This window comes from Cetorhinus maximus, chromosome 22, assembly GCF_964194155.1.
Source record: "Cetorhinus maximus chromosome 22, sCetMax3.hap1.1, whole genome shotgun sequence".
Lineage (NCBI taxonomy): Eukaryota > Metazoa > Chordata > Chondrichthyes > Lamniformes > Cetorhinidae > Cetorhinus > Cetorhinus maximus.
Window position 1 is genome coordinate 46,535,656 of NC_135900.1, and position 26,953 is coordinate 46,562,608.

The window sequence follows — 26,953 nt, forward strand, 5'->3', positions numbered from 1 at the left end:
AGCATTGTCAGCTGACAGCGGGTTTCACCACTGAAAAGCAACTAATGCACACTGACGGCATTTTAAGTTTTAATTGTAATCATGTGAGAAATGGGAGAAAACGAGAGCAGAAGTGGCGCACATTTCCAGTTCCGCCATCGGGAATGGCACGCCACTGATAATATTCCACCCCATCTTTCTGCAGGGGGCCAGGTGGCCCTCCAGGCAAGTTCCTACAAGAGAATGGAAGCAGATAGTCAATGTGGTCAATGTCAGAAGTTTGAGCCCAAGGACCACATTTCAATTGTGACTGCTGCCAGAATAGCGAGCATTCACCGACATGATTGCCTGTGTGTGGTTGAACACAAAATTCATATTCAGGGAGTGGAACTGAGCATGAAATTGCAGATAGAGCAACAAATCAGTGTTAAATGCTGAATTACATCACGATTTGTCTACTTTGCAAATTTGTGATCAATGCAGGGAAACCTGGACTAACGCTCTTCCACGAACGCTGATCGGCTTAGAGCACGCAGAAGTCATTGGGAGCGGTCCACCCCACCCCCCATCTTTTTTTTTGTCAGCTGGCTCCCATAGTGCTGCTAGGTTGAAATTGCAGTCATTTCATTTTAGGGATTCACGATTTTACTGTTACTAAAAATGAAGTATGCGCACTCCATTTTTGGCTTGCAATTTTAGGACCCCATGTCTCTTTGGCACAAAGATTGCCTGCTTTCATTTCTGCAATATCATCCACCTCCTTCCCTGCTCAACTGCTGCTTATTCTCTCATCTATGCCTTTGTTCCTCCAATCTCGGCTATTCCAATGCTCGTCAGGCCAACTTCTCAGCTTTTGTGCTCAGTAAACTTCAACTCAAAACTCTGCTGCCTGTATCCCATGCCACTCCCCCATCGCACCTATTTTCTTGATCTACAATGGTTCCTGCACCTGGTCCTCTGTTGCCTCCAATGCAAAATTCCCATCTTCATACTAAAATTCCACCAGGATCTTGTCCCTCCCTATCTCCATAACATCTTTGGCCTTACAACCTCCCAGTTCCAATCCGATTCTCTGTTCCTGTGACTTCTGCTTCTTCTGCAACCCCTCCCTTTGCTCCTGTGCCTATAGCTACATAAGCGCGATGGTCTGGAATTCCCTCACTCAACCTCCCTGCCGCTCCACCATCCTGGTCTCCTTTAAGATTGTCCTTGCTTTACCTACCTTTTTGGCCATGCATCGTAATATCTTCATTTCCATTTTGTTCCCCTTTTTTATCTGACAATGGCTCCATGAAGTATTTTGGGATGATTTTTCTTTGTTAAAAGTGCTATATAAATGCAAGCTGTTCTTATAAAATAATGCTTATCATTATATCACATTTTAATGCTTTGTAAGTTAAGAGTCAACTTCTATTATTTTATATTCAAAACACATATGTCATTAATTGTTCTTGGGATGTAGGTGTCACTGCCAGGCAGTAATTATTGCCCATTCAAAGTTGCCCCAAGAGCTGGAGAACGGCATCTGTGATGCTGGGGACCTCCGGAGGAGGCTGAGATGGATCATCCACTCGGCACTTCTGGCTGAAGATTGCAGCAAATGCTTCAGCCTTATATTTTGCACTGATATGCTGGGCTCCTCCATCATTCAGGGTTGGGATATTTGTGGACCCTCCTCCTCCGGTGAGTTGTTTAATTGTCCACCACCATTCACGACTGGATGTGGCAGGACTGCAGAGTTTAGATCTGATCCGTTGGTTATGGGATCGCTTAGCTCTGTCTATCACTTGCTGCTTATGCTGTTTGGCACGCAAATGGTCCTGTGTTATCACTTCAGCAGGTTGACACCTCATTTTTAGGTATGCCAGGTGCTGCTCCTGGCTTGCCCTCTTGAACTCTTCATTGAACCAGGGTTGATCTCCTGGCTTGATGGTAATGTTAGAGTGGAGGATATGCCGGGCCATGAGATCACAGATTGTGTTCGAGTTCAATTTTGCTGCTGCTGATGGCCCACAGTGCTTCATGGATGCCCAGTCTTGAGTTGCTAGATCTGTTCGAAATCTCTCCCATTTAGCACCGTTGTAGTGCCACACAACACGATGGAGGGTATCCTCAATGTGAAGGCAGGAAATCATCTCCACAAGAACTGTACGCTAGTCTACCAATACTGTTATGGACAGATGCATCTGCAGCAGGCAGATTGGTGAGGATGAGGTCAAGTATGTTTTTCCCTCTTGTTGGCTCCCTCGCCACCTGCCGCAGACCCAGTCTCGCAGCTATGTCCTTTAGGACTTGTCCAACTTGGTCAGTAGTGATGCTACCGAGCCACTCTTGGTGATGGACATTGAAGTCCTGCGCCCAGAGTACATTCTGTGCCCTTTCCACCCTCAGTGCTTTCTCCAAGTGGTGTTCAACATGGAGGAGCACTGATTCATCAGCTGAGGGAGGGCAGTATGTGGCAATCAGCAGGAGGCTTCCTTGCCCATGTTTGGCCTGATGCCATGAGACTTCATGGGGTCTGGAAACGACATTGAGGACTCCTGGTGCAACTCCCTCCTGACTGTATATCACTGCGCAGCCACCTCTGCTGGTGGGACAGGACATACCCAGGGATGGTGATAGTGGTGTCTGGGACATTGCCTGAAAGATAAGGATGACTATGTCAGGTTGTTGCTTGACTAGACTATGAGACAACTCACCCAATTTTGGCACTGCCCCCCAGATAATAGTAAGGAGGGCTTTGCAGGATCGATAGGACTGAGATTGCCATTGTCGTTTCCGGTGCCTTTTTCGATGCTGGGTGGTCCGTCCAGTTTCATTCCTTTTTTGTGACTTTGATATGACTGAGTGTTAGGCCATTTACAATTCGACCACATTGCTGTGGGTCTGGAGTCACATGTAGACCAGACCAGGTAAGGACAACAGATTGGATGTCAGACATCAGTGAACCAGATAGATTTTTACAACAATCGTCAATGGTTTCATGGTCATCATTTGACTTCTGGTTCAAAATTTTTATTAAATTCAAATTCCACCATCTGCCACTGTGGGATTTGAACTCAGGTACCCAGGGTGTTACCCTGGGTTTCTGGATTATGAGTTCAGCAATAACACCACTATGCCATCACCTCCCCTTTTTTAGGAGGGAAGCCAAAAGTCAATATTTTAAAACATTAAAATAAAATTTAAATATAGACATGAAGTGTAAAATACCAAACAATTAAACTGGTAAAATTTACTTTAAAAAGTAAAGCTGTAGATGTAAAGGTCCACTTTGGCTACAATACATCCAAAATTGCATCTGTTTTGGAAAATATTTTTTCCCCTGGTTTCTGCTCAAATGTACTTGCATATCAGCAAACACAAAATCTGCTATGAACCAGTGTAATTGGGCAATGTTTTAAAATGTAAGTGAAAGAGAATTGTTTTAAAAATATTCCCTGATATATTTAAGAGTGCTTATTCAGGGCAGGTTAATAGAGCTGAACTGGGTTTACGACAAAAACACACATTTTAAATCAGTGCCAATCCACCACCTGTATAAGCCAATTTTAAATTACTGAAAATGACATTTTCAAAAAATATACAAAGCTATTTTATAGCTAGATTGGGGTACAGTAGTTGGTTTCTTAGTAAAATTTAAAAAATTCAACAACTTTCAAAATGTACCTATTGATGTCGATGCACCCAAAAGATCAAACTTAATTTTTTGAAGGATCCTGGAAGACCTGCAAACAAGTGCAATTAGCAGAAACCCCCAATGGTGAGTAATTCACCTCGGGGGTGTCGCTAAATTTGTGCGTGGGGCCTGCTTCTAGCTTGATGTTTGTAAAGCTAATGTAAAAGATCATAGGACCTGAATTGTGCTGAACGCAATTTGTGTTTAAAATTCTGAAATCTTTTGCATTGATATTGGGAAAATTAAACTGAAGAGAAAGCACAATTGAGCAGAAACTCTAAGCCATTGTATATGTGACAGATGATCAGGACAAAGAATGCAGGGTTAATAGGTTATACAGGTTATACTTGCTGTCAAAGAGCAGGAGATAAATGGGTAGATTTTCCTCTGCCAGCCCCACTGGCTGCCTGAGTTATGTTAAATGTCCTGGCCTGCCACCAGAAATTACTCAAATCCTTTGGACTGTAAGAGTTTTGAAACTGGGCCTTGTGCCAGGTCTCTTCAGGTGTCCCTTTACAGTCAGAGGGCCAGATTTTCAAACTTGTCAGGGCTGAGATTGGAGGTAGGTAGGCATGTGTAGGTAGGCAAATTTGTGCAGCCAGCCTCTGTGACAGTTCCCTGCCACCATCCTGACTCTGAGCCATTTTCATTAAGGGCGGCTTGGGGATGGATTAGCTGCTTGCTGCTTCATGGCAGGCAGCCAATTCTTTTTCTTTTATTCATTCATGGGATGTGGGCATCACTGGCTAGGCCAGCATTCAGGGCAATTAATGTTAACTACAGGGCCTACTAATGCACTGTGGCTATGCCGCCTGAGATTTTCAGGTGGCAATGTGGGCAGGCAACGTTAGACCATAAGACCATAAGATGTAGGAGCACAAGTAGGTCATTCGGCCCATCGAGTCTGCTCCACCATTCAGTGAGATCATGGCTGATCTGATAATCCTCAACTCCACTTTCCTGCCTTTTCCCCAAAACCCTTGATTCCTTTACTGACTAAAAATCTGTCCATCCCAGCCTTGAATATACTTAATGACCCAGTCTCTACGGGCCTCTGTAGTAAAGAATTCCACAGATTGACTACCCTCTGAGAGAAGAAATTCCTCCTCATCTCTGTTTTAAATGGGCGCCCCCTTATTCTGAGATTATGCCTTCTGGTCCTAGACTCTCCTACAGGGGGAAACAACCTCGTAGCATCTAATTGTCAAACCCCCTAAGAGTTTTATATGTTTCAATAAGGTCGCCTCACATTCTCCTAAATTCCAATGAGTACAGGCCCAACCTACTCAACCTCTCCTCAAAAGAAAATTCCTGGGTCAACCTAGTGAACCTTCTCTGGACTGTAAATAATTATGGCACCAACACTGATCCCTGTGGCACTCCACTAGTTACAGGTTGCCATCTCGAAAATACCCCCTTATCCTAACTCCCTGTCTTCTATTAGTTAGCCAATCCTCTATCCATGCTAATATACTACCCCAACATCATGGGCTCTTATCTTATTAAGTAGCCTTATGTGCGGTACCTTATCGAACGCCTTTTGGAAATCCAAATATATTACATCTACTGGTTCCCCTTTATCTATCCTGCTTGTTACCTCCTCAAACAATTCTAATAAATTTGTTAGGTATGATTACCCCTTCATGAATCCATGCTGACTCTGCTTGATTATATTATGTATTTCTAAATGCTCTGCTATTACATTCTTTAAATTAGACTCCAACATTTTCCCAATGACGGATGTTAAGCTAACTGGCCTATTTGTTTGACCTGTTTTTTGACTCCCTCCCTTTTTGAATAAGGGTGTTACATTGGCCATTCTCCAATCCTCTGGGGCTTTTCCAGAATCTAAGGATTCTTGGAAGATTGCTACCAGTGCATCCACTATCTCTGTAGCTGCTTCCTTTAATGTCCTAGGATGCAACTCATCAGGTCCAGGGGACTTATTGGCCTTTAGCCCCATTAGTTTCCCTAGTACTTTTTTCTCTAGTGATAGTTATTGTATTTATTTCCTCCGTCCCTTTTCCCCCTTGATTAGTTTATTTTTGGAATATTACGGAATGCTATTTTTGGAACTTTGGTCTGGATCATATCCTGGCCAATGTGGTGGGCTCAGGATGGTAAGGGGTGGTGACACAATGGACCTTCCCCTGACTCATAACAGCTGCTGTGGCTACTGGGTCTTCCCTGGAAGGGTCGTCCCTCCACAATCACGGCCAGAAAGTTATGACCTTTTTAAATTACAAAAAACTGACTTCTTCAGAGGGCGTCTCAACATTGTCTCTATTACGTATCTGCAGGTTTCCACTTTGGCTGGTGGGGCTGCCAAAGTGTGCATGTTGGAGGCCTCACATTGACCCTCCAGCCTCATGAACCCACCTGCCATCCTCAAATGAATGGTGAGTCCACTCACTGCCATTAATTGGCCAGGTTCTTTAAAAATCTATGCGGGGTTGGGACCAAGGACTGAAACAGCGGCCAGGATCCCAACCCAGAATTGAAAATCCTGGCCAAAGACTAAGGCTACACCTACTACAGATGCATTCCCCAGAGAAACTTCAGAACTTTCAAGCCAGTATCATCATAGCTGGGCATCCCTCAATTTGACGATGACATCTACTCAGGGTAACAAGTTTCTGCCATGGGTTTTCATTTGACTGAACAGGCCAATTCTTGACATGCAGCTTTTTGGGTACATGGGCAGGACATCCCATGAGGCAGTGGGCTCGGAAGTGCAGGATTTGCTTCATTTCTTCCCTTCTCTGCTGCCGCTATGCCTCATCATTAAGACGTTGGGACTCAAAGCTTGATGGACAATCGGTCTCCATTCTGAGTTCCAAGTCAATGCCGCCATGCTTCAATGAGAGCTCCGGAATGTTTTTGAAGCATTTTCTTTGTCCTCCCCTGTAATGTAATGACCTGTAATGTTGGTCATCTGAAAGTTGACAGAACAGGACCTGGTTGGGAGATGGCCATCCAGACACAATGTCCAGTCCATCAAAGTAGATTTTGTAGGAACATAGGAGCAGGCATAGCCCATTTAAAAAATACTCAGGATTTCTGTTGGCATAGCGATATTGTCACTGGACTGGTAATCCAGAAATCCAGGGTAATGCTCTGGGTACCAGGGTTCAAATCCCACCATGGCAGATAGTAGAATTTGAATTCAATAAAAATCTGGAATTAAAAGTCTAATGATGGCCATAAAAAACTAACATTGTCGATTATCTAATTGCTAATCACTAATGCCCCTTCAGGGAAGGAAATCTGCTGTCCTTACCTGGTCTGGCCTACATGTGACTCCAACCACAGCAATGTGGTTGACTTTTAAATCCCCTCTGAAATGGCCTAGCAAGCCACTCAGTTCAAGGGCAATTTGGGATTACCAATAAATACAGGCATAGCCAGCGATACCCACATCCCATTGAATGAAAAAAAGTGGATAACTTCACATTCGTCCACATTATATTCCATCTGCCATGTTCTTGCCCACTCAGTCTGTCCAAATCTCCTTGAAGCCTCTTTGCATTCTCCTCACAACTCACATTCTCACCAAGTTTTGAGTCACCAGCAAACTTGGAAATATTACACTTGATCCCCATATTCAAATCATTGACATAGATTGTGAATACCTGGTGCTCAAGCATTGATTCTTGCGGTACCCCACTAGTCACAGCCTGCCAACCTGAGAATGATCCTGACAATGTTTATCCCTACTCTCTGTTTTCTGTCCACTAACCAATCCTCAATTCATGCTAGTATATTACTCCCAATCCCATGAGCTCTAATTTTGCTTACTAACCTTCTGTGTGGGACCTTATTGAAAGCCTTCTGAAAATCCAAATACACCACATCCACTGCTTCCCCCTTATCTATTCTGCTAGTAACATTCTCAAAAAACTCCAACAAGTTTGTAAAACATGATTTTCTTTCATAAATCCATGTTGACTCTGCTCAATCTCACCATTATTAGGAATAGGGGTTTTGCCCGAATGCTTGTGGAGTTAGCTTCAAGAAGGACATTAGCATTGGTTCCATGGTCCTCCCATTGAATCTGGATTATGGAGCAGAGGCATTGCTGATGGAATTTCTCCAGCGCTCTTATGTATTGCTGGTACACAGTCCAGGTTTTTCTGCAGTACAGGAGTGTGGTGTCGACAACTGCCTTGTACACAAAGGGCAGAAATTTTCCCTCGGCGGACAGGTGCACGCCTGGCCTGCTGGAGCATGAAATGACGCCCGTTGATGTCGGCAGAGCGTGCCAACGTCAATGCTCAGTCGTGCAATAGTTCAGTTGATGGGTGCGCTGACAATTAAAAGGCCTGTTGAGGCCATTAAGTAATCAATTAACTTAAAATTTTCACTGCCCATCCAACCTAATGGTTGGCCGGCAGGCAAAAGTCAAAGGAGCCTTTGCATTTTTTGGAAACCTCATCCAGAGTGGGATGAGGTTTCCAAAAGCAAATGAAGATAAAATAAAAGTTTTAAAATTGAGTTAATAACATGTCCCTGCTCATGTGTTGGAGTCACATGAGGGGACATGTTTCATTAAATTTTTATTTTCTTAATTTTTTTTTTAACAGTATTTCATCTCCCTGAGGCAGCTCTGTGACTCAGGGAGATAATGAAATGCTCACTTGCATGCATGCGCAAAGTTGGCGACTGGCCCGCTCGCTCTCCTCCCCCCGCCCATAGGCAGCACTGAGTGCTGCTCCTTGCGTTTCATGCTGGGCGGGCCTTAATTGGCCTGCCAGCATGAAATTGCGGTCCAGTCCTGATCGTGGGCGGCAGTTGGCTTCCCGACCGCCCCGCCCACTCCCGGCGAGCCCACCCGCCAAGGGAAAAATTTTGCCGGAGGATTCTTTGTTGTTGAACACTCCCTGCTGCTGTTTGTAGATGGCTGAACTAGCGCAGCCAATCCAGTGTTGGATCTCCTTGTCAATGGTGGCCTTTTGAGAGAGTTGGTTCCTTAGGTATAGGATGCGCTCAACATATTCCAGAGTTCTACTTTAACATATATGGGAGGTTGAATACTTGGATGACCAGTTGTGGGTTGATATATGAATTTTGTTCTGGCAATATTCAAGGACAGGCTGAGTTTCTTTTACGTATGTATCAAGGATGACTTGAAAATCTGGTGCAGAGTGGGCAATGGCACTGCAGTCGTTTGCAAAATATAGATCATGTATATCTATGGGAGTCATTTTAATTTTGCTGTGGAGACGTTCGAGTTTAGAGTTTTCCATCTAGACTATTTAATACTTATACTAGAGGGCAATTAATCTTTGATGAGGTGAATAGCCACTGTCAGGTAGATTACAAATAGTAGGGGGGCTATTACACAGCCTTGCTTGACCCCAGTCTGGATTTTGAAGGCATGTTTTTGATCTTCCACCCAAGGCAATCGCAGTCATATCATCATAAAGCAATTGCAGGATTGTGATGAAGTTTCTTGGGTATCCAAATTTTTGGAGCACAATCCACAGAGCCTTGTGATTTATTGAGACAAATGCTTCAGCTAGGTCGATGAATGCAATGAAATGTTCCTGATGTTGTTCCTGGTCTATTTGATTGCTTGTTGCAGCTCTCCCATCTATGGTGGTTTACCAATACATTTCTACCTGGGGGATAGTCTGGAAGTATCAGCTGACACTGTAGATTCACGATTGAGGAGTTGTTCAAAATGTTCCTTCCAGCATTGACAGATAGCATTGTCACTCTTAAGAATAGAAACATCATCCTGTGAACGAAAGGGATTTTGTCCCTTTGACCTCAGTCTATAGGTGGCCCTGGTGGCTTCAAAACTGGCTTGCATGTCATTATGATCAGCATATTATACCACTGTTCCTTCACTGTCACTGGAACTCCCTTCCTAACACCACATGGAGCACAGCAGTTCAAGAAGGCAGCTCATTACCACCTTCTCAATGGCAATTAGGGATGACCATAAATGCTGGCCAAGCCAGTGACACCCACATCCTGTGAGAGAATAAATAAAAAAATATATTGCTGATCTCTCAGGCTTTCTCTTCCCACCACACGCCCTTTAATTCCAAGTCTGTCTTTGGGTGTCAACCTTAAAGTCCCCAGAAGGATGACTTTTTTCTTCTTTTGGGATGGCAGTGAGGACTTCATCAAGGCAGAGTAGAACTTTTCTTTAACTTCTTCATCAGAGTGAAGGGTTGGGGCATAAGCACTGATGGGAAGCCGAATAAATCGTGTTTGACTAATTTGCTAGAGTTCTTTGAAGATGTGACAAGCAAAGTGGATAATGGGGATCCTGCAGATGTAATATATATGAATCGCTGAAAGTTGGTATGCAGGTACAGCAGGTAAAATGGAATTTTGGCATTTATTGCTAAAGGAATAGAGTATAAAAATAGGGAAGTGTTGTTGCAACTGTACAAGGCATTGGTGAGACCGCACCTAGAGTACTGTGCACAGTTTTAGTCCCCTTACTTGAGGAAGGATGTAGTTGCACTGGAGGCGGTTCAGAGGAGGATCACTAGATTGATTCCAGAGATGCGAGGCTTGTCTTATGAGGAGAGATTGAGCAGTTTAGGCCTATACTCGCTAGAGTTTAGAAGGATGAGAGGAGATCTAATTGAGGTATATAAGAATCTAAAGGGGATAGACAAAGTAGACATGGAGCAGATGTTTCCCCTTGGGGGGCATTCTAGAATGAGAGGCCATAGTTTTAGGCTAAGGGGTGGTGGATTTAAATCAGAGATGAGGAGGAATTACTTTTCTCAAAGGGTCGTGAATCTGTGGAATTCACTACCTCAGAGTGCAGTGGATGTCGGGAAGCCGAATAAATTTAAGGAGGAGATAGACAGATTTTTAATTGGTAATGGGTTGAAAGGTTGTGGGGAGAGGGCGGGAAATTGGAGTTGAGGCCGAAATGAGATCAGCCATGACCGTAATGAATGGCGGGGCAGGCTCGAGGGGCTGAATTGCCTACTCCTGCTCCTAGTTCTTATGTTATGTTCTTGAGTGCAACCTTGGGTTGTTCTGCCAGGTAATGAAGACTGCTTGTTTTTGCTCCAGGAGGTCACATATTTGAGCATCATTTTCGTCAAACCTGTCCGGATGATAACGATGCTCAAACCCAATGGTCTGGACACAGGAATCAACTACAGCTGACTGTATTTGATCCCAATGTTCTGGAATTGAGTTGGATCTGTGAAGATTTTCCAGATTGTTTGTGAGCTGCACTTGGAATTCCTCTCTTTGATTGGGCTGTTTTAGAGGTGTGACATTGATTGTTTCTCTTGGACTTTTGGATCTTGCAATGTCTTATTGCAAGGTGGATGTTCATTGACCAAGTTGATAATCTGCCCAGCTGACATCAGTGCCCCGCATGGATCAAGTGATACAGACATCACTTAGACCTTTGACCCGAACAATGACATAATACAGGAGGTGCCAATGCTTTGACCTAGGATGCTTCCATGTGGTTTTGAATTTATTCTTCTGGTGGAGGAGGGTGTTTGTTATAATGAGGCCATGCTGACCACACTTTGTCAGCAGGAGGATGCCATTTGCATTGGCTTTTCCAACCTTGTTTTCCCTAATGTTCCCATTCCAGACATCGGAGCCATGGCCAATCCTTGCATTAAAGTCCCCAGAAAGATGACCTTTTTCTTCTTTTGGGATGGCAGTGAGGACTTCATCAAGGCAGCGTAGAACTTTTCTTTAACTTCTTCATCAGAGTGAAGGGTTGGGGCATAAGCACTGATGACGCTGGCATATTGGTTATGGCTGAGCTATAGGTGAACTGCCATGAGTCTTTCACTTATGAAACTGGGGACAAATCAGGATAGCACACTAGGCAGAAACCTGTCTCAGGAACTGATTTCTGCACTCTTTTCTTTTTCCTACACTGGGCTTACATTGACTCTCTAAGTGTAGCAAAGAGAAACATCTATGTTATACTTGCATATAATGTATGGTTCAGAGTTTAGAAAGAGAAGTGGTGGTTCTTCAGGCCTAGAGTTTGGGAGTTAGGCTAATGCATAATGTACAGCTGAGAGTCTAAGATACAGATAAATATGGCATTTGGCAGAGAGTTTGTGACAGATTAACACAGAATATAAAACACCAAATGAAAGAAATGCATACTACATCTAAAATGAATGTTTTACATTCTGAGATTTAAGTGACAGCACTTACTTGGCCTCAGGGTCATACTCAGCCCAGATTCTCTTAAATTCATCCAGATGATGAGGACCAAGAATGGACCAATCACGAGTTAAATAGTCAAAATTATCCATGATTACAGCCACAAAGAGGTTGATGATCTGAGAAAAAATATATACATTATATTAAGTGTGGAGCAAATTCAGTCTTCAAGAAGAAGACCAGTATGAGATTCAGGCTTTACAATGCAGTTGGGTAATGAAACATTACCTGGTAATAGCTACTTTAGATATCCAGAAACATAAGAATCTCTGTATACCAATGCAGAATCTCCACAGGTTGATATATGTTGATATACGTAGCAGTCATTTAGCATTCTTGCATATTAACGTAGTTGCAAAATGAGCATACTATCCCTACAGAGAGATTCATATACCTTCTTGAGTGCTGACAACACAGACTTTTCACATTCACCAAAGTACATATTAGCCTTACTCACTGACACATGCCATCCCTGGATGGTAAACAGACACTCTGACTTATATGTTGCCAAAAATATCATTTTTGTTCACTCATTATATACAGCTGCTCTACTTGCCCAACATGTACATTAAAGGACCAATGTCAGGAAATTGCTCTTCACACCAAGAGATTTTCAGACAGAGCAGTGGAGGTCAAGAAACAATTGGATGCTACAATGGGTTGGGGAGGATTAGGTTATTTTTTCTGGTGTTGTAGGGTGTTGGATACTGTTCAGTAGGTCTTAATGAAGTCTTCATAGTCTTAAGTAGGTTAACTGTATGTATTTATTAACTACAAGAGCTACAAGGGGTCAAGCTAGGCGCTGTCTCCATTCTTGATTGTGCACCCAGCTCCATCTAACACTAGACTGACCTCTAGGTGAGAGTCACGTATTCTCTTACATCACTGTGTGGTTGGTACTGTACTCAGCCCCATGTTAACCCTATCTGTGGCAGACCCTTATGCTACGCCTGCCCTTAAGACTTTATCCAATGTATTTCAAGTTATTCTAGTTTATCCCATCTATTTACATTGTTATTACTACCCCACCTCCCCCGTTCAAGTCTCTGAGTTCATGGGTACAGGCAGTCTGGGGGTCTTATAACCCTTCCATATTTCATTGGCACTACTGTCGGAGGAGTGGTAGGCTCTGTTGTTGCAGGTAACCTTTGTTGATTTGGAGGTTGTTCTGGCATTTGGGTATCTTTTTATCCTCTTTTTTCATTCTTTGGTATTGAACCGCTCTTTGTTGATTTGGCAGTTGCGGTGATTGCCGTTGTTGTTCCACCCAGTTTCTGGTGGAGTGGACAAACGCTGTGCTCGCCTCCGTGTTGTTTTTTGCCTCTTCTTCCATTGCCGTATGGGTCGTTGTGATGCACTCTGTGACAGAAGATGGCCTTTCCTGTTATGAGGATGTGGTTTTTTAGTAAGCTCGCCTTTGTGTTTGGCTGTGTGGTCTGCTGTCGGCAATGAATGGCTGCTGCTTGGTTCCAGCATCCGTGGCACTGTTATGCTGGCCAGGAGTTGCAGCGTTTACTCTGTGGTCACAGTGTTGACCTCATAAACAATCATTAGAGCCAGGGGTTGAGGCTCTTCTGATTGTTGGTGCACCCTTGTCTATTCCCCACTGGAGGCGTCAGGGTAACCATCTGAGTGGTTGGCTAGTCTAACCAATGAGGACTTTCCAGCACCTGTGACGAAAATGGACAAACCTGCTCTGCAGAGAGAGAAGACAGTACAGAGCTGATGTCCCAGTCAGGATACTATTTCTTGTTTAAGCTCTTGGGAACTTGAAGTTCTGTGTAGTTTACGACAGTAGTTGTCTTGACATCTTCTGCTTTTTTGAGGAGATTCAGGGCTACACAAGCACCTCTGTTCCAGAGGGAAAAAAACTTGGTTATGGATGACAAACATCAGATCGAAGATTTGTTTGCTGCCAAACCTTAGTGGTCCCAAAATCATGCCTATGACCAGAAGTTGGATTCCCCTGGGCCCATAGAGTGGTGTGTCTGTTGCTCGGAGCCAGAGATCTCTCAGCCATTGTTCCATGTCCAATAGGGCCCTAACCCTGGCATCCATGTCCAATTTAGAGTTTGTGAGATGGCCATTAACTGAAATGTTCGCATTGCAAAATGAAAATCCAGGATCTTTGACCTCACCTAATGGCTCTTGGTGCCCTCTTGGTGTGCAGTCTCGACCTCATGAACTATCTTTGGGTTTTCTGTGCATTTAGATGTTTTGACTTTGCACAGTTTGCTGAAGTGTCCAATTCTGTTACATTGAAAGCATTGGACTGAAATTGCAGGACATTGATTTTGCCTGTGGGGTCGCTTTGCTCCACAGCGCTGGAATGGTCGCTTTACTGGGCAGTTAGGGTATTGCTTCCCTTGGCCTGGGGTGCTGTTTCTGTGCTGTTTAACCAACTGGACTGTGGGGTATCCTTTGTACAACAATTTATTGTCTCCTCTTAAAATGAACCTGTCTGAACATGGAGTTCAGACAGCCTAACAATCTGGATACCTTTCTCGAGGGTTAGATCATCCTTCGCTTGCAGCATGTCTGAGAGTGTGTAGACTGCTACTCCTACAACTATTCTATCCATGATAAATTCAGATTTTAGGTCTCCAGATTCACAGCCTTCAGTCATCTTGTACAGGTCATTAATGAATGAGTTGACAGGTTTTTCTGGCTGCTGGACACACTTATTAAAATTAGTCCTTTCAAGGATTTTGTCGTTTCTTAGGTTAAAATAAATATCAAATGATTTTAGTACTTCTTCAAATTTAGCAGATGATTCATTGATTCCTTGTCTAGCAATAATGTCATCTGCCATTGGGCCTACTGAATAAAGTTTCTGTCTTTCTATCCAGACCTGAAGCAATCACGTATCGAAGGAATCTTTTTCTCCAAAGTCCCCAGTTATGTGATTGATCTGGGCCTTGGATATGTCTATACTAATCTGGAAGAGTGGATTTTTGATCCATGGTTAAAAAACTTTAAAGTGTAGGTTCAGCTTTAAGGAGTTGCTGAAATTCAAGATGGCATCGCCATTCATTTGAAGTCAAAGGGTATATCTGTGCTTGCCAGTTTTGGTGGACACCCAGTGCAGTGGCGCTCACGCTCAGCCTTGTAAAAATTTTAAACAATAGCTGTTTGGATCGAATAGCTGCAGACTTCTCCATTTCAGCACTATGCTTTAGGATTGCAAAAGCATTGAATCTTGGCCTTTGCTGCTTTTTAAATCCGATTCTTTAGTCGCAATTCTTCCAAATTAATTAATTAATTATCTCCTTGGAGTGAACTCAGACCATTGTGTGTTCAGGCACCAACTTGTTAATCAGATTTTTGCATTGAAGTTTTTTAAATGGCAATTTTTGACCACTGATCTATTTACAAGTTTCTCAGGACTCTCTGAATCCATGAATTTCAAAGTTTTACCTCACCCCTGCTAGGTTTCCTGACTGTGCACTCTGGGAATTAAGGCTGGACTTCCAAGTCTTCTGCTGCAGTGAGGAATTTTAAATTTCTGTCTTCAGCTTCCAAGCCGTTCTTTGGATCTTTACCATGATGAATCATCTCTGTGCTTATGCTTTTGGAGCTTTTCTTCAGGTCAGAATGCTTCTGTGAAATTTTCTTTTGTCTTGCAGGATTGTAGTTTCTCTCTGTATTTTTTTGTGAGGTTTTGGGTTTGTCCATTCGCTGCCACCATGGGCGGAATTTTCTGTGCCCACTGATGTCAGGCATGCTCGGCGATGTGAGCGGATAATATGGCGAGAAGACCAGAAATCGGTTTCATGACGTTGTGAATTTAGTTTGTGATCATCCACTCAGCTGTCGATGCCGGGTCACGTTTCCCGCCATCAGATGTCAGGAACCTCATTGTAAAACACCTGCATATCATTATAAGGTCAGCCCGGCGGAATCATCCTCCCCTGCTGGGTCGACCGCCCAAGTCGACTTGGTTGCACGCCGACGTGTTTCAAAACAGCATATATAAGGCATGCACTTGGCGGGCTGCATTTTGAGGAGAACTCAGAAGTGAGTGCACAGTAATGTTGTGCAGTACTCGCAAGGGTTGCCTGTTGCACTTCAAGGTTGGGGGGGGGTGGGCAAGGGCTGCCCTGTGGTTGAGGCACATTGTGGGGGGGGGCGCAAGGGCTGCCTGCAGGTGAGGTGCGTTGATGGGAACAAGGCTGCCCTGCAGTTGAAGGTAGTGTACAAGCACATGTGAAATGGGGGGAGGGAAGCAGCGATGCATGAGGGAAACTTTGTACAAAGTGACCATTCTTCTGCAGCTGAGACAGTTCAGACGCAGCCACATTGATGTGCATGGAGTCAGGTCTCTAGCTTACCTGCCCACTCAAGTAATGTAGAGACATGAAAGTGCCACCAAGTGCTCTAGAGCTTTTCACCCATCGGGCACAGACTGCAAACTAATGAGCATTTTAGTGGACTGCCAAACAGTTGGACAACTGGGCACATTGTACAATCTCCTTGCTAAGCTGGCCATGGAGCAGTCACTGGTGGAGGAGCTGAGAGCACAACATGCAGTCCAATGAGCAAAGTTGCCACCAATCGGTCAGGTGGAGTGGGGCAGAGGTGAATCAGCCATGCAGTGCACTAAACTCTGGCCATCCAAATGGTGGCCAGCACTCTGCAGGATGTGTTAAAGGATTTTCAGACTTAACCAAGAGAGGTTCATAGAAAGCCCAAGTTAACCCACGCATCTCTGTCTTTCATCTTGCAGTAGGAGTGCATCAGGAGCATGGAGCATGGTGAACTAGCTGTATGCCTCATAGCATACAGAGAGCAAAGGCAACAGAGAAGAGAGCGACAGAGCTGCCTGTCTACGCAGAGGGAGGAGCAGCACCCTTTGGAAGAAGGGGCAGCTGGGGTTTCCCCACACACCGCTGAGGAGCCATAGCAACCCTTCGCTGGTTGGCGCCTAGCTAGACCCAGGAACTATAGTTGCTGCCTTTCATTCATGCAGATGACCGGTAACCAGTGGCATCGAAGAGTGCGCATGTCTAGGGAACTGGTCGGTCACATCTGCCAGTGACTGCAGGATTTGGTGCAATGGAGGGAATCCACTCCCTGTGGCTGTGAAAATGACAGCGACACTCAATTTTTACAGCAGTGGCTCCTTTCAGGGTCCCACAGGTAATTGTGTGGGACACCACAAGCCTCCACCCATGAATGCATCCATGAGGTCATGGATGCCATCTTTGCGAGGGCACACAACTTCGTACATTTCGCCAAGGACCAGGAGTGCCAGGGTGCAGGAGCGATTCGATTTGCCCAGATCTCGGGTTTCCCACAAATGCAGGGTATGATCAACTGCACTCATGTGGCACTTAGATCTCCATCACAACAAGCGGTCAACTATGTCTGCCACAAGGGCTTCCATTTGCTGAATGTGCAGCTGGTGTGCGACCACCACAAACATGGTCTGCGCACTGTTTCCAGGAAGTGTCCATGATTCCTACATTCTCAGTCAGTCACAGGTCCCTGACATCTTCTGGGGTCCACAGAGGCTGCAGGGATGGCTCCTCGGGGCAATGGCTACCTGCAGAGGATGTGGCTGATGACAACCGTGCAGTGGCTTCAGACTGCAGCAGAGTGAAGTTATAACGAGGTTCTTGCTGCAACTTACAACTTGGTGGAGCAAACCATCGGGATGCTGAAAATGAAGTTCTGGTGCCAGGACCGGTCTGGTGGAGCCCTGCAATACAGTCCACAGAGAGCGTCATGCATCGTTGTCACCCTTTACAACCTGGCACTGCAATGGGGAGAGGAGCTGGCTGAGAAGGAGTTGGAGGAGCTGGAGCTCTCCTCTGATGAGGAGGACGTCAATGAGGATGAGGATGAGGAGGTCCTCGAAGGCAATGATGACGGCGATGAGGCTCTCGCACTGGCCAGACGAGGCAGGCACACTCAGAAGGCCCTCATAGCTGTTAGATTTGTGGCAGATGATGACGACATGCAGTGAGGAGACACCATAGCTCTTCACATTGCATCTATGAATGTTTGACTCCAGTCTGGCTTATCCAGTGCACATACCCTCAGTGATAATGCTCCTGTCACGGAGATGCAGTGGTGACCCTAATAGTCACTTGATTGCAGGAGGATGATGGCGACATGCAGTGAGGACACTCCATGGATTTTCACATAGCCTCTGAGAATGTCTGACTCTTGTTTGGTCAAGGGCAGCTCACTTGCGCTCTGTGATCAGGGTCATATCATGGAGATGCAGCCATGAAATTTTAAAGGTACCTGACCTTTGTCCATCTTCAGCACCTGGCCCCTTCAGAAGCAGAAGCACAGTGTCACTAGTCACAGATGTTGAAGAAGAAGGGGCCAGCCCAACTTCAAAGGTGCTGAGAGCACACAGAGAGAAAGATGGAACTCTGTGACGCCTGCTCACGACATTCTGGCAGCATTGACAAGCACCATCAAGGTGCAGGCATCAGTAATGTGTCCAGAGAGTGTGAAGCTGGACCATCACTTTGGTCTGAAGGCTGCACAAAGCACAGGGAAGTGGCCCTGGACTGAGACACCTGTCCTTATCTTGTGCAGAAAGGTTTCACATCTGTGTGACATGAACACTGCTCATCAGAACAAGGATCCATAGGCAGGGAGACATTTTTGGGAGTTGATTGACTATGGTGAACATTATGTATGAGTGGTTAACACCCAGGCTATGCAACTATATCTTCTTAGCCTTCCTAACCCTGCCGCTATGTCTTGGTGCTCCCCAGACATCCACAGTGGAGGTGAAGGCAGCCTGCTGACTGTGACGTCCTGTCTGTGACGTCCTCTGGAAGGCCGTGACCTGGAGGGCTCCAGTCTGCTTTTGTGGTCCTGCAGTGTGGCAGTGGCACCCTCCTTGATCTGTGGAGTGGAGCTGCTGGGCTCACAGGAAGAGGGGATTTGGATGGGATGGACACTTGTGGAGTTACCTGGGTGAATGGCCCCGGGATATGCACCTGCTTATTCTCCTCCCTATGGGCGCCAAGAGCCCCTGGTTGACTCCTTGAGGGCCATGTCTCACTGCTAGTTCAAGGGACATCACCATTCACTCTCTCATACACACCTTTATTGTCCTCATCCATTCCATGGGACTACTCACCACCCACACATGCCAGGCATACTTATCACCTGGCCTGGCAGGCTTCCTGCTTACACTCTCTACATCTCTATTCATGCAGGACAAGCTGGCACACAACAAGAAGGAGAGGTCACAGACCAATGGACAACGCCTGTAATCGAGGTTCTCACGGACTTTGAAAACAGAGCCATCAAGCTGGCCGGCAAGGATCTGCACCCGTTCCTGTGCTGATGCTGAGGACGGTAGTGCTCTATAAAGTGAGGATCCAGCAGAGCCATATCCATCAGACAACCATGCTGTGAGTGATGTATCACAGGCCACTGCCATGCACTAATTATCTCCCCTTGATTCCGCAGGCAAATCTTGGAAACAGCCGACGGTCCACGACCCAGGGCCTCCAATCAAGCCCCAAAGAAATCTCTGAAGGGGAATCTAAAGGCACCTTCATTGAAGACCCATCACAGCGCTCACCCACACGCTGCACCAGTGCAGGGACACACACCTCAGTGGGACCTAGCTTTAGAGTAGCCTCAGGATCACAATCTGGTGAGCACATTGCACTTTCTGATCCACAGCATGTGGTGGCAAGTTCTTCCCAGGTCCCTGGCATTCGGAGGACCGCTGGAGGCCAGAACGTTGCTGAGTCCGGATCAGGTGACGAGCCTCTGGACTCGGTCATGTCACAGTTGCTGGAGCTGCAAAGGCAAGCTCAGGAACATCAGGAAGTGATGTCTGCTGCACTCCTCAGATTGCAAGGCATGATGGAGGGGTCGGCCACCTTCAGGCTGAGGTATAAGCGTGGGCATGCCAATGCACCAAGGCCAACACTGCTAGAATGGCAGCACCATGGAGGCCTTGGTCCAGGATGTCACTCCTGCACTGCTGCGTGGGCTGAATTCCATTGCTGACATCATAGTTGGGCTCCAACAGTGTGCACATGAGAGGGGTGTGGGACAGCACAATCTCACTTCAGCTACGACTTCTCCTCAAGGAGTCAGCCACGGTGGTTGGGTATCCATAGGGAGGAGGATCAGCAGGTGTATCCCCGGGGTCATCCATCCTGGTGATTCCGGGAGTGCCCAGCCCATCCAAATCTCCTCTTCCTGTGACCTCAGCAGCTCCAGCTCCATAGGACAAGGAGGGTGCCACTGCCATACAGCTGGACCCAGAAAACAGGCCGGGGCCCTCCAGATCTCGGCCTTCCAGAGGGTGCCTACCGAGGTCATCACAGGCAAAGTGTAGCAGTCAGCAGGCTGCCTCCACCTCCATTGTGGATTTATAGGGAGCACCAAGATGTGGCGACAGTGTTAGGAATTTTAAAAAGATGTAGTTGCATAGCCTGGGCATGGGTGTTAATCACTTGTACATAATGTTCACTATTGTCAATGAACTACCAAAAATGCCTCCCTGCCTATGGCTCCTTGTTCTAATGAACAGTGTTGTGTCACTCAGATGTGAAAACTTTTTACACAAGATAAATGCAGGTGTCTCAGTCCAGGGCCTCTTCCCTGTGCTTTGTGCAGCCTTCAGACCGAAGTGATGGTCCGACCTCACACTCCCTGGACACACTACTGATGTCTGCACCTCAATGGTGACCATAAGACCATAAGACGTAGGAGCAGAAGTAGGACATTCAGCCCATTGAGTCTGCTCCGCCATTCAATGAAATCACGGCTGATCTGATAATCCTCATTTCCACTTTCCTGCCTTTTCCCCATATCCCTTGATTCCCCTGCTGATTAAAAATCTGTCTATCCCAGCCTTGAATATACTTAATGACCCAGTCTCTACTGCCCTCTACAGTAAAGAACTCCACAGATTCAGAACCCTCTGAAAGAAGAAATTCCTCCTCATCTGTCTTAAATGGATGACCTCTTACTCTGAGATTATGCCCTCAGGTCCTAGACTCTCCCACAAGGGGAAGCAATCTCTCAGCATCTATCCTGTCAAGCCCCCTAAGAATCTTATATGTTTCAATAAGGTCACCTCTCATTCTTCTAAACTCCAATGAGTACAGGCCCAATCTACTCAACCTCTCCTCATAAGAAAATCCCTCCATACCCATGATCAACCTAGTGAACCTTCTCTGGACTGCCTCCAATGCCAGTATATCTTTCCTTAGATAAGGGGACCAAAGCTGTTCACAGTATTCTAGGTGTGGTCTAATTAGTGCTTTGTATAGTTTTAGCAAAACTTCCCTATTTTTTTACTCTATTCCCTTTGAAATAAAGGCCAAAATTCCATTTGCCTTCCCTATTACCTGCTGAACTTGTATGCTACATTTTTTGTGATTCATGCATGGAGGACCCTCAAATCCCTCTGTGCTGCAGCATTTTGCAGCCTTTCTCCATTTGAATAATATTCAGCTCCTCTATTCTTCCTGCCAAAGTGCATAACTTCACATCTTCAACATTATATTCCATCTGCCAAGTTTTTGTCCACTCACTTAACCTGTCTATATCCCTCTGTAGACCCTTTGTGTCATCCTCACCACTTGCCTTCTCATCTATTTTTGTGTCATCCAGAAACTTGGCGATAGTAGATTCACTTCCCTCATCTAAGTCATTAGTATATATTGTAAATAATTGTGGCCCCAGCCCTGATCCCTGTGGCAATCCATTAGTTACAGGTTGCCATCTTGAAAATGCCCACCTCATCTCAACTCCCTATCTTCTATTAGTTAGCCAATCCTCTATCTATGCTATATACTACCCCAACACCATGGGCTCTTATCTTATTAAGTAGCCTTATGTGCGGTACCTTATCGAACGCCTTTTGGGAATCCAAATATATTGTATCTACTGGTTCCCCTTTATCTATCCTGCTTGTTACCTCCTCAAAGAATTCTAATAAATTTGTCGGGCATGATTTCCCCTTCATGAAGCCATGCTGACTCTGTTTGCTTATATTATTTATTTCTAAATGCTCTGCTATTACATCCTTTTATAATAGACTCTTAACATTTTCCCAATGACAAATGTTAAACCAACTGGCCTATAATTACCTGTTTTTTGTCTCCCTCCCTTTTTGAATAAGGGTATTACACTGACAGTTTTCTAATCCTCTGGGACTTTTCCCATTTTCCCAATGACAAATGTTAAACCAACTGGCCTATAGTTACCTGTTTTTTGTCTCCCTCCCTTTTTGAATAAGGGCATTACACTGACAGTTTTCTAATCCTCTGGGACTTATCCAGAATCTAAGGATTCTTGGAAGTTTACTACCAGTGCATCCAGTATCTCTGTAGCTACTTCTTTTAATATCCTAGGATGCAACCCATCAGGTCCAGGGGACTTATTGGCCTTTAGCCCCATTAGTTTCCCTAGTACTTTTCCTCCAGTGATAGGTATTGTATTTATTTCCTCGCCCACTTTTGCCCTTTGATTATTTATTATTTTTATGTTATTAGTGTCTTCTACCATAAAGACTGATGCAAAGTATTTATTCAACTCCTCTGCCATTTCCTGGTTTCCTATTATTATTTTCCCAGCCTCATTCTCTAAGGAGCCTATGTTCACTTTGGCCTCTCTCTTCCTTTTTTATATATTTAAAGAAGCTCTTGCTGTTCATTTTATATTACTTGCTAGTTTACCCTCAAAGTTTATTTTCTCCCTCTTTATTATTTTTTGGTCGTCTTTTGTTGGTTTTTAAAACTTTCCCAATCTTCTGGCTTACCACTAATTACTGCAACATTTTATGTTTTTTCTTTCAATTTGATACTATCCTTAACTTCCTTGGTTACCCATGTTGGTTTATCCCCTTCCTAGAATCCTTCTTCCTTGCTGGGATATATCTTTGTTGTGAGTCATGAACTATTTTCTTAAACACCTGCCATTGTTCATCAACCGTCTTTTCTACTAAACTCCTTTCCCAGCCAACTTGCCCTCATTCCTTTGTAATTACCCTTAATTAAGTTTAGCACAGTTGTTTCCGACCCAAGTTTCTCACTCTCAAACTGAATGCTAAATTCTACCATGTTATGGTCACTGTTTCCTAGGGGATCTTTTACTCTAAGGTAATTTATTAAACCTGCCTCATTACACATTACCTGATCCAAAATAGCTTGATCCCTGGTTGGATCCATAACATATTGTTCTAGGAAACTGTCCTGAATACACTCTATGAATTCTTGCTCATGGCTACCTCTGATAATTTGATTTTCCTAATCTACATGAAGATTAAAGTCACCCATGATTAATGTACTGCCTTTTTTACATTCCCTCATGATCTTCTGATTTATTCAGTGTCCTACAGTATAGCTACTGTGATTGTCATTGCTGCCAGGATGTCATAGGGGGCAGGCATTACAGAGTCCCCTCATTCTCTCTGTGTGTTCCTAGCACCTTTAGGGTGGGGCTGGCCCCCACCTCTTCAGCATCTCTGACCAGTGACGCAACGCTCCTGAATGGGTCAGATGCTGAAGGCGGACAAAGGATCAGATGCTTTTAAAGTTTCATGGCTGCATCTCTATGATATGACTCTGATCACAGAGGGAAAATGAGCTGCCCTCGGTCAGACAGGAGTCAGGCATTCTCAGAGGCTATGCGAAGATCTATAAAGAATCCTCACTGCATGTCGTCATCATCATCCTGCAATTGAGTGACTATTAGGGCCTCCACTGCATTTCCATGACAGGAGCATTATCACAGAGGGTATGTACATTGCCTTAAGCCAGATTGGAGTCAAACGTTCATAGATGCAATGTGAGGATCTTATGGTACCTCACTGCATACTGTCATCATCCTCCACAAATCTAGCAGCTATGAGGACCTCCCAAGCACGCCTGCCTCATCTGGCCAGTGCAAGGGCCTCATTGACATCATTGTCACCTTCGAGAACCTCTTCACCCTCATCACGGTCAATGTCCTCCTCATCGGAGGAGACCTCCACCTCCTGCATCTCCTCCTCAGCCAGCTCCTCTCCCCGTTGCAGTGCTAGGTTGTAAAGGGCGCAGCAGGTGATGACAATGTGTGACACCCTCTGTGGACTATATTGCAGGGCTCCACCAGACCGCTCCAGGTACCGGAACCTCATTTTCAGCATCCAAGTTATGAGTTGCAGCATGAGCCTCGTTATAACTTCGTTTTGCTGCAGTCTGAGGCCACTGCACAGGTGTCATCGGCCACATCCTCTGCGGTAGCCCTTGTCCCTGCAGCTTCTGTGGACCCTGAAAGACATCAGGGATCTGTGACTGACTGAGAATGTAGGAGTCATGCACTCCCCCTGCAAACCATGCGCAAACCTGCAGGATGTGTTTGTGGTGGGGGCACACCAGATGCACAGTCAACGAATAGAATCCCTTGCGGTATACATAATTGACCGTGTTTTGCGACGGAGATCTGAGCGCCACGTGACTGGCCCCTGCACCTGTGGGAAACTAGAGATCTGGGCAAATCCAATTGCTTTTGCATCCTGGCTCTCCTGGTCCTGGGCAAAATGCACAAGGCTGTGCACCCTCGTGAAGGTGGCACCCGTGACCTCATGGATGCATTTGTCGGTGGAGGCTTGTGATAGTCTTGCGATAGAGGTCACCTGTGGAACCCTGAAAGGAGCCAGTAGCGTAGAAATTGAGCACCGCTGTCACTTTCACAGCCACTGGCAGTAAATACCCTCCATGTCCACGTGGCACCAAAGCTTGCAGTCATTGGCAGATGTGACTGACCAGTTCCTTAGACATGCGCAGTCTTTGACGCCACTTGTTCTCGGTCATCTGCATGAAGGAAAGGCGGCATCTATAGATCCTAGGTCTAGCTAGGCGCTGACCTGCGATGGCTCGCTGTGGCTCTTCGGTGGCGTGTGTGAAAGCCCCAGCCACCCCTTCTTCCAGAGGGTGCAGCTCCTCCCTCTGCACAGCCAGGTTCCTCAGTCACTCTCTTCTCCTTTGTCTCCACTCTCTATATGCCACGAAGCATACAGCTAGGTCACCAGGCTCCATGATCCTGATGTACTCCTCCTGCAGGATGAAAGAGAGAGAGGCATGGGTTAGTTTGGGTGTACTAAGAACCTCACTTGGTTAAGTCTGAAGGCCCCTTAACGCATCCCGGAGAGTGCTGGCCACCCCTTGGATGGGCAGAGATTAGTGCGCTGCATGGCTGCCCAAATCCCAGGCTTCCTCTGCCCCACTCAATCTGACCGACTGGTGGCAGCATTGCCCTTTGGACTGCATGCTGTGCTCTCAGCTCAGACACAGGCATTCTCCTAACCCGTGCTGCAAGGCTGCATTGTTAGCTTGAAATATGGGGGGAGACTGGTCCAAACCAGGATGATGACATTGCAAGGGGCTTTGACCGCCTCCACCAGTGCCTGCTCCATGGCTAACTTTATTAAGGAGATTGTACAATATGCCCAGTCGTCCAACTGTTCTGTAGTCCACTAAAACACTCATTAGTTTGCAGTCTGTGCCCGAGGGGTGAAAAGCTGTGGAACACGTAGTGGCACTTCATTGCCTCTGCGTTGCTTGAGTGGGCAGATGAGCTAGAGGCCTGAACTGTCTCAGCTACAGAGGAATGGTCACTTTATAAAAGGTGTCCGTAATGCGTGGCTGCTTCCCTCGCCCACCCCCCACCACCTCGCATGTGCTTCTGTGCTACCTTCAACCGCAGAGCAGTCTTTGTGCCCCCCAACCCCGCAACATTCGCCTCAACCTTGAAGTCTAACAGGTGTCCCTCGCGTGCGCTCTGCAACGTTACTGTGCACTCACCTCCAAGTTCCCCTCAAAGTGCAGCCTGCCAAGTGCATGCTGTTGTGAAAGGTGTCAGCGTGCAATCATGCCGGCGTGGGCGGACGTTCCAGTGGGGGGGAGATGTGTCCCCCAGGCTAGCCTTATAATGATATGCTGATGTATTACAAGAGGTTCCTGACATCCGATGGCAGGAAACATGGCTCGCCATCAATGGGCTGAGCGGACGATCACAAACTGGTTTCCTGACGTTGTGAAATGTTTTTTGGCCTTCTCACCATATTGTCCGCTCACGCCACCGAACACGCCCAGCACCAGCGGGCACAGAAGATTCCATCGATAGTGTATTAGTTAGTGTTTAACTAATTAAACAGACACTGCTTTTACAGGAAAGGATTTGGAAAACATTTTCTTATCAATATGTGAAAATAGCAAGTCAAAAGGATTCGCTGCTTGATTACACATTTTGCATCTTGGGGAAAAGAACATTCTGGGCTGAATTTCCCCCCGTCAGGGGAGGTTGTGCAGGGGTGGGTGGGAACGAGCACAAACCCGATTGGTGCCCCCGATCGGGTGTGTGCCGCCATTTTACGTGGGTGGGCCAATTAAGGCCCGTCAATGTGTGATGCTCGCCCGGAAGCGCTGAGCGCTTCCTGTGCGGGCAGGAGGGGGGGATTCCCTGAGTCCGGGCCTGCGTTCTTTCACGTATGCGCACGAAAGAGTGCAGAAATCTCCCTGAGGCACAGAGGTGTCTCAGGGAGATTTGTTTAAGGTTCAAACATTTAAATAAAGAATTGAAAATATTTTAAAACATGTCCCCTCATGTGATAGTGTCACATGAGCTGGGACATGTCGAGGAACATTAATTAAAAAATTAATTTAATTTATAAACACGTCATGAAACCTCATCCCGTCTGTGGATGGTGTTCCATGAAAAATGTGAAGGCCGCCTGGGCTCTTCGCTTGCCCACCAACCTTAAGGTTGGACGGGTATCTCATTTAATTGATTTAATTAGTTTTAAAAAGGCCTTAATAGGCCTTTGACAGTTCAGCGGGCATGCAGCTGAGTCGGCTGCGCACCCGCTGAACTGAAAATCTAAATGACATGCGGTAACATCGGGACGCCCACCCGACGTCACCACGAGCCATTTTATGCGTCGGCAAGTGGGCCCCGCCCCCACTCGCCAACCGGAAAATTCTCCCTGCTGCAAAGAGAAAATGGTTTATCAAATACTTATTGTGAACATGTTAAGATGAAATGAGAGTGATGCTGCCCCCTACATGATAGTATCTATTTTGCTTTGGAATGCCGTGACATCACAGGCCAGAATTTTGCCGTCGGTGAGCA

The 26,953-nt window shown here is 45.7% G+C and overlaps 1 protein-coding gene across 1 annotated transcript in view; it reads right to left on the bottom strand.

The window, feature by feature from the left end:
* Positions 1-26,953, bottom strand: part of cacna1c (calcium channel, voltage-dependent, L type, alpha 1C subunit) — a 1,337,968-nt gene that overhangs the window by 146,673 nt on the left and 1,164,342 nt on the right. Inside the window, exon 37 of the mRNA XM_078568241.1 lies at positions 11,831-11,958. Coding sequence (XP_078424367.1) covers positions 11,831-11,958 — 128 coding nt within the window. The remainder of the gene's footprint in view (positions 1-11,830; positions 11,959-26,953) is intronic.